The sequence below is a fragment of the Vicia villosa genome, linkage group LG4, assembly GCF_029867415.1.
Source record: "Vicia villosa cultivar HV-30 ecotype Madison, WI linkage group LG4, Vvil1.0, whole genome shotgun sequence".
NCBI classification, from domain to species: Eukaryota; Viridiplantae; Streptophyta; class Magnoliopsida; order Fabales; family Fabaceae; genus Vicia; species Vicia villosa.
The window spans coordinates 192,969,973-192,979,094 of record NC_081183.1 but is presented as its reverse complement, the minus strand read 5'-3'; the positions used below and the strand labels follow the sequence as shown (position 1 = coordinate 192,979,094).

The 9,122-nt window shown below is 33.8% G+C and overlaps 1 protein-coding gene across 1 annotated transcript; it reads right to left on the bottom strand.

Moving 5' to 3' along the window:
* Nucleotides 1-1,407: 1,407 nt before the first annotated feature.
* LOC131596540 (cysteine-rich receptor-like protein kinase 44) lies at nt 1,408-5,209 on the bottom strand. Its single transcript, XM_058869216.1, has 7 exons — nt 4,375-5,209; nt 3,647-3,760; nt 3,384-3,541; nt 3,104-3,314; nt 2,786-3,023; nt 2,524-2,674; nt 1,408-2,375 (listed from the first exon to the last, which is right to left on the bottom strand). Exons 1-7 carry the CDS (start codon nt 5,171-5,173, stop codon nt 2,055-2,057), a joined length of 1,992 nt encoding a protein of 663 aa, XP_058725199.1. The 5' UTR covers nt 5,174-5,209; the 3' UTR covers nt 1,408-2,054.
* Nucleotides 5,210-9,122: the final 3,913 nt, after the last annotated feature.

The following is a 9,122-nucleotide window of genomic DNA, read 5'->3' as shown; positions in this document are numbered from 1 at the left end:
TCAACTCACCATTGCAAAATCATCCATATCCTTATGTGATAACAACAAAGGAAACTACACAAACAACAACATCTACCACACAAACCTCAAAACCCTTTTATCAACTCTCACTTCCAACACACAAACTAACTACGGCTTCTACAATTCCTCTTATGGCAAAAATACAAATATTTTATTTTCTTTTTTATTAATTTTTTATGAAAACCTTACCAAAGTTTTAAATAAAATTAAATGAATTCAAGCTTATTCATTGTATTGTTACAAATAATACATTTTATGATAAATCTTTTACCTTAATCAATTAAATATCGAAGTCAAATATCTTAAAGAGTGATCTTTTATTTAATTTTTAAATAATTGAATCTAATTCCTCGATTTTTCTGTAAAACCAACTGAAAATGAAAATGTAGTTCAATATTTTAGCTTTGATTCTCAACTTCTACAATTTCGAATTGTATGTAGAACTATGCAGTTGGAATGGTTAGTAGGTTCATGAGTAAACCTAAGTGATCCCATTACCAAGATGTTGTCAGAATCTTGAGGTATGTCAAGGGAACTCTGAAGTATGGCATATTGTTTCCTTCTGGGAGAAAGGAAGAATCAGAGTTATTGAGTTATTCTGATTCTGATTGGTGTGGAGACAGAGTTGATAGAAGGAGTACTTCTGGTTATTTGTTTATGTTTCTGGGAGGTCCTATTTCTTGGAGTTCCAAGAAGCAAGCTGTTGTTGCTCTATCAACTGTGAAGCTGAGTACATCGCAGGCGTTGTAGCTGCATGTCAAGCTGTGTGGCTTCTAAACTTATTAGAAGATCTGAAGATTAAAGTGAAGAAGCCTCTGAAGTTGATGATTGATAACAAGTCTGCAATCAATCTTGCCAAGAATCCTGTGTTACACGGAAGAAGAAAGTATATTGAGACTAAGTATCATTTCTTGAGTAGCCAAGTCCAGAATGGAACATTAGAAGTTGTGCACTGTAGCACTCAGAAGCAGATGGCAGATGTTCTGACGAATGCGATCAAGACGGATCAATTTCTGCTCTTAAGGGATGGAATTGGCGTTGTCAGCTTTGATTGAAGAATATGAATTAAGGGATGGTATTTGAAGAGTAATTCAATATTCAGAAGATGAGCATCAGAAGATGAGCATCAGAAGTTCTGATGTCGGCTGATCTTCTGATGATTACTCGGAAGATGTTGTTGACCAGAAGATATTATTTTCTGGGTCCCATTAGCTTAGCTGTTTATTAGTAAGGGTACTTTAGTATTTGTTAGTTTTGTACTATGTGTACCTTTAGACTTGTTCACTAAGTTTACTTTATTATGACTGATGTTACAAGATTTTTCTTTTGTATAAATAACCTTGCAGTAACTATCATTTATTAACAACAATTATTCTCTCTCATTAATCTTTGCAGCGTTATTCCTTTTGTTCATTCCCTTTGTCATCATCTTTATTCATTGTGCATCAACATACGGGAAGAAAAAAACAAAAAAATCTTGCGCGGTTTTATTAGAAGAATTGTAATCTTTACTATATATTTATCCATATTTATTTCTTTATAAGTTAGTTTGACTTCTTCTTAACTTGTAGTTTCGTTTTTGGAGACAAGTGGATCCCTCATGTGGAAAACTTAGTAACATAGCATTTACTCCTCTTCTATTCTTTGCTGATAGTATAGTCAAACACTTACAATTATTAAACCTGTTTGTCTTGGTCATGTTGACTTTTCATCTTAGAATGTTAGTTCCGTTCATATGAATAATACTTTTACATATAGTTTCCTAAAGACTCACCAAGAAAGAAAGTAAAAAAAGACTTCATAGTATTAATCTTCTCAACATTATTTATCCGCATGACATATATAGCATAATCTTTTGTCTTAAGACATTCTTCAAACAAAGTACTGATAAAATAGATACACACAAACTACTTATTGACAAGAAAACCTACTTTCCTTTTTTATCAAACAACATCTTCTAAACAACCACTTAAATATGTTCTTAATTCATGTATACCAGTATATTATGACTATACTCTATACACAATCAAAATCTAGCGAGGATATGGCTCCATAATCGAAACCTTATTTATCGATTCCTGACCTGAGTTATGCTCCGATGATTGCACCATTATATCTTGAAAGTCTACAGCTCCACTACCTACATAAAATGCAGGTTCTGAAGGTCTTGATAGACTGAAAGAATGGCTATTAAGCATTAGTACAACAGAAGTCATAGTTGGTCTGCTATTTGCATTTTCTTGAACACAAAGTAACCCAATGTGGATGCATCTCAATACTTCATTTACTGAATCGTTGATTATTGTAGGATCTATAATATTTGTTGGCGACCCGTCTCGCCAGTTTCTCCATACCTACAAGAATTTTTTCAAATGAAAAATGTACTATATAAGTTAGAATTCACTTCTAGAGTAATGTAATGTTATGTAACACATAATCTTCTAGTTCCATGCTTAGCATGACAAGGAAGATATCAAGGGAATAAATGAAAAGACTTCTTACAAAGCTTAGAAGATACTCATTAGTATCCCCACGACGAACATCATTATTTTTGTGACCACTTATAATCTCAAGAATCAATACGCCAAAACTGAATACGTCTGACTTCACAGAAAACTGTCCATGCATTACATACTCAGGTGCCATATATCCACTACAAGCAATACGGATAATTATTCCCGATCAAATGAAATATTTCAAAGTCTTGCATCTTCGGTTAATGATATCAAATCAATCAATAGTTCTTTTAAATATAAAGACTTACTAGGTTCCCACAATTCTATTTGTATTCTCTTGAGTTTGGTCCACTGCAAACAGTCTAGCCATACCAAAATCTGCTATCTTTGGATTCATCTCTCCGTCTAAGAGAATATTGCTTGCTTTGAGATCACGATGGATAATGCGTAGACGAGAATCCTCGTGAAGGTAAAGAATTCCTCGAGCAATACCTGCAATGATTTTAAACCTCCTTTCCCACTTTAAACACGCTCTCTTGGTTTCATCTGTATAGAAGCATATAAAAGGGATGTGAATCTCAGAACCATGTCTTTAATAACAACTAAAGAAATAGAGACAAACCTACCAAAAATGAAGTAATCAAGACTCTTATTGTAAACAAATTCATATACAAGCAGTCTTTCTCTTCCTTCTATACAGAAACCGAGTAGTCTGACTAAATTTCGGTGTTGAAGCTTAGCCAATAAAACAACTTCATTCTTAAATTCTAAATCTCCTTGGCCAGAATCCTTTGACAACCTCTTGACACCAATCTCTTGTCCATTGGGGAGTGTACCCTGAAAATATATACTGGTTAGGAATAGTAACTTATCAACAAATGTCTAAACATTATATTGTTATCTTACTCTGTAGACAGTTCCAAATCCACCTTGTCCAAGTTCATTTTCATCACAAAAGTCATTTGTTGCATATCTTATTGTATCTAACTTGAATTGCAATGACTCCGAAATTTCAATTTCATCAGCATCATCATCTTCTTCTTCTTCTTCTTCTTCTTCTTGAACTAGACACACGAGAACAAGTTAAATTATAAAAGTTTTCATGTGATATGTGACCAACATTTACAATTAGATTCATTGAGTAATGATAAATGAATACTTCAACTTACTTCTAAGTCTTTTACTTCGCTTCCTTGCTCTTAAATATATGAAGATTAAAATGAGCACCATAATAGCAACAACTGATACTACAATGGCAATGATTGTGGTAGTTTTGCTTTTTACTGCACACACCAAACATGAGACATTGCATTGCATCCAATAGAATGATTCAACTTTCAGATAATGTTATTTTTTCTAATTGCTATTCGACAATGATTATAGTTTTTTCTTTGGTTTTGAAGTTTTCATATTATAATTTTCTGTTTTTAATGTGTTATTTTATCAACAAGTGACGTTAAAAAAATAGAATAAGCATTATATTTTGAATGAAGACATCACCAACAAATGTATGTATGGTGTCTAAGTTTTGTCCTTATCGTAGTATTAGTTACTAGTAATAATGGTCAGCAAAGTTGCAACTTGGTTGAATAAATAAAGTGATGATACATGGTTTACCATAACACAACTTTTGAATATTCCATCACAATTATTATGATGTCTCAAATTTTATTTATCAATTATATAAATATGATAAATAATTGCTAGATTATATAAACAAAATCTATCAATTTAGTCAATAAATTTTATATCAACTAACAGAAATCGATATTACTAAGTTGGACATCTCCAGAATTTGAACCCTAACTGTACCTTTCACAGTTGTGTTTGAGTTTCTAGCGATTACGACCACATCCTTCACTATGAAAATAAATTTAATAAACATAATAACAAGTACCTGGTGGAGGAGGTGACGGCGTTGCTGTAGGATCATAGAATCGAAAATTGGTTTCAAATCTCATGTTACAACTAGGCCTAACGACTCTTCCGCCAATCTTATCTTTGCAACAATCAATCGGTATTCGCGCTATAGACTGAACCAAACATGAACTACAATCTGATTCAGACAAATCAGGCGTACACTGAACCAAACCATATATAGTTTGATCATTCGGACCGCGCGCACTATCAGCAGCATATTTCAAACTAGAATCACCCGACGAAGCTCTCTGAGTCAAATTATCCAGCAGGTCGCGCACAGTTTCATTGAACACGCTCAAATCAGTTGCGTTAGCCAGGTTGTGTGCATAATAAGGAGGTCCTGTTTCCAAGAATCGAAATATAGATCGATCTGAATAACGCAGCATGCATTTTTCGTCTTCGTACCAACCAATTGCTTCTTTCTGGTTCGGACAAAGCTGTGTGAGATTGTTGCTTGAACCTTTGAGGCAACTGAGGCAGTCGGTTTGGTTATTAACATCGCCTCTGCAGAGAGCAATTGCGTATACTTTGTTAGTGTTTTGGCCGTTTGAGAAATTGTAGAAACCGTAGTTGATTTGTGTGTTGGAAGTGAGGGATGATAAAAGTGTTTTAAGGTTTGTATGGTAGATGCTGTTGTCTGTGTAGTTACCTCTGTTGTTGAAATCACAGAAGTAGTGGAAATTCTGTGTGTTGTTTGCTGCGTTGGCTAGTTTTGATGATGAGAAAATGGTTATTATTAGAAGAAAGAGAGAATAATGAAAGGAAAGAAAAGCCATATTGGGTTTGTTTTAATATTTTGTGTTTTGGATATAAATTATGAGCTTCTCTATATATATTGCATTGGTGTAGGGATTCCAAAAGCATGTTCTTCAAAGGATCTCTCTTATTGGTTAATTTGATGTTGGTAAAGTCAAATAAATTAATTAATAGTTTGTTATTAATAGTTTGGTATTAGGTGGTGTGGATAATTTGATAATCTCAAAACAATATCATTTTCAAACAAGACATCAGTTGTTGAGGACTCGATCAACTTCTTATCTTAAAAGTGGTTTCTCAGTAAGACTATCTGTTACTACAGCACTGCAATTTCTTTGAATAGCATACATATATTTTCCTCTCCCTCAGTCGATAGATATTTGTGGGTTTGTTTTCTCAAAATTGAAAAGTCAATTGTTTGAGCTGAGATCAATTTCTCATATTTGGATTGGCGGTGAACATAATTGATTATAGCATAATTGTGTCTGATAAAATTGATTTTAATATAATTGAATTTAGCATAATTGATTTATGTTTGGATACATTTATGTAAAAGTGATTTAAACAATAAAAAAAAAGAAAAAAAATAATTCAGAATCAATTATGAAAGTAGAAACTACAAATTCTAACTTTAAGTAGAATATATGGAAATAGAATCAATTCTACTTTTGTTAAAACAAATATTCGAAAATCATCCCTGTTGTAGAAAACGATACCAATAACAAAGTATAATAGGAAATTAGTGAGGATAAGAAAAACAAAAGAATTGGTTATAACGGATATTCTTTCACTTACTCTTAAAACAAGATTACAAGTTTACAAGAATAACAAATAACCTCCCTCACCCTAAATTAGGATTTGCAGCTTAGCAATGATGAGAGACTAGTATGCTATTTATAATACAACCTAACATACTAACTAATGGGCTTTTTCAGCAAGGCCCATTACACAAGTCAACTTAATACACAAGCCAACTTAACAAATTAGGGTTTAAACACTAAAACCTAATTTAACATGCTAACAACCCTAGCATCTTCGACATCTGCATGCTAGACCCATCTTCGACTACAGCATGTGTAGCAACCTGCCTAAAATTTTAACTTAGAGAGTCGCCACCTATTCTGAAGGGCGAATAGGAAACCCTACGCAGATAAGAGATTGAGGGTAAGTTATTATAATCAGGCTGAGGGAAGGTGTTAGGCACCCTCAGCCCTTTCCTAAAGGCTAATGTTCAAAGATTAAGGTTGCATGGCAGGATTTGTAAAGAAATGTGGCAAATAGAATTTTAATGACATGATTGAGATTTTGAAGAGGGGGGGACTCGCCTTGTTGCCAAGTGCCTACGTACCTCCTTAGGGAGGATCAGAGTCTACGTAGTTCGGGAAGGGTTGTACGCCATTTAAAGTTTGAATTTGATTTGATATGGTTTTTTAGAGGCTTTTTTTGGTTAGCCTATCGCAGTTTGTTTTGTCTTTGTAATTTGAATGGAGTTTAGAATTATTTGAAGGCGTGGGCGTACAACCCTGATTTGGCACTATTAACCGCAATGATCAATAGGTTTGATCACCATAGTTAAAAGATTTGAAATTTGCATCATTACCAATTTTAATCGATTGATTCGACTATCACTAATAATGAATTAAGGTATATTTTAATAATTTTATGGAGTTTTATATGCATTGTTACCCCTCGTAATCGATTGATTCGATTAAAACGAATAACAAATTAAATCGAAGGGACGACAGTTAATCATCACAACTAATAAAATAGTTGCAACCCTTTAACCAAATAATAGAAACTAAACTTTATTTTAATTAAATAACATTTTAATTAAAAAAAATATTGTTAACCATAGCGATTAATCGATTTAATCGGCACGAATAACAAATTACAATTTTTGATAATAATATCATATATATTTTATTTGTAAAAAAATTATCATAATTAATTATATTAGAAAAGAATTAATTGAAATAAATTAATTAGAATTTGCTTAGTTAATAGGGGTTGTGATTCAGTATGGTTATTATTAGGACCATGGTATAGGGATTCATTCCGGAGCGTCAGATTAGGCTGAGTGGGGATTGGATGGCTAGATGCATAGGGTGTATGGTAAGTCTTAGGGTCAAGGCTGTATGGGATCCATCAGAAATTTACAGAAAAAATAATATATGTGGGCGTGGGGATCGAACCCACACCCCTAAGCTCAATTTGGCGCACTCAACCAACCCGGCTGCGCGCTAGTGTTGTTTAGTATACGCGTGCAGTAACATACATCAGAAACAAAAGAGCAATTGAAAACAAACGCGCGTGAAATTCGAACGACCCAATAACCATACGACGCGTCATCGTCTTCCCCACCCAGACTCGCAAATTTCTGCAGATTTAGCTACAAATTTGCTACGATTTGTGTTTGTAGTTATTTGACCTGAATAATAGCGATTAGCACATGCTGCTCAATAAATATTTCGCACCCCCTCTAAACGTTTCGTCCCGACCCTGCAAACCCAACCATGCACCTAATTTAACTTAATTTTTGCCCTAATAAAAAGCCCCAAGTCGGAACCCTAGAAAGCTTGGACGGCCAACAATGGCAACTCAATGAATCGCGCCCAGAAATACAATTAAACATACCAGAATGCTCACAATCATCATACAAATCATATTATGCAATCAAATTAACACATGAATACCTAAATCATGCAAATCGAACAAAGTTTCAGAAAGACCTACCTTAGCTAATCGGAGGAATATCTGGAGTTGTTGATGACGCGCAATGATCCTCACACGTTCAGAATTCCCCCAGGAAGCGTTTGCAATCCTCAAAACTCCTTGAAACGCCTCAATTCTACCAAACCGATTTTGAGTTTTGTTCACTTTTTTCTTGTTCTTGCAAGAGTGCTTATCCACGAATTTTTCCACCCCTAGTCTGTTGGCTGATGTTGTCTACTTATAGGAGAGTAGAATTAGGTTAAAACCTTGTCCAAAACTTCACTTGAATCCAATCTTACTACTTTGAGAAATTGGATTTTATTTCTTGAATTTTAAGCTACCATATTTGGCCCAATTTGTATGAATCTTTTCCATTTAACTTATGCACGAAAATCAATTGTATTTGGTCATAAATTTTGATTGAAAAATAATCCAAACAAATTTTCTACCAAATATTTGATTTTTCATTTAATTAAATCATTAAAAATTAATTTTAAATGAAATAAAATTATGTAAAATCAAATAAAAATGATATAATTTATGGCATATGTTTTGGATAGCTTGTGGACCAAGTTTGGGTCATAGAATGTAGGCCCATTTGCAAGAGTCTCAATTTTTGCCTTCTTATTTCACATTTAGTCCCTCAAAAATCATCTGACTTTGATCAAGCACATCTCCTTCAATTTTTAAGCTATGAGGGAGTTCTAATACTTTTTAGAAACCTAAAGAGGTCCTCTACAAGCCACTTTGGAACATATTTTTCATTTGGAGCTTTTATCTTGATCATATCCTCTTTGGGAAAAAACTGCTTTTGAAGGATACCTGAAAACGACCTGTAATCTTTTGCTTTGTATCTCTTAAATGAAGCATTTCTAGCCTTGGCTTGTGAGACACAAAGTTGTAGAGAATTCAATTTCCTTCAAAATAGGCTTTGAGTGGGGAATTTCTGATGTTCCATGTGAAAGTTATGCCCAGTCAAAGTTGGGTTGACTTTCTCCTAAGAAACCCTAATTTGAACCTTTTCATATTTGTTCATCTCTGAGTTTCTATTAATGGAATCATGATCAATTCTTGATCAAATGATGGTTATGCACCCCATACTTGATGTTTGCCCAATGATTAAGGTTTGGATCATGCCTTGATTGTGATTGACCTTTCAATTTGGATCAGTTGACTGTGAATTATCTGGATTATGTGAATGAGCCATGCCTTGAGATTTGAACCTTGCTTTTGTTATGAGAAAAGTGTGGGAGGTAA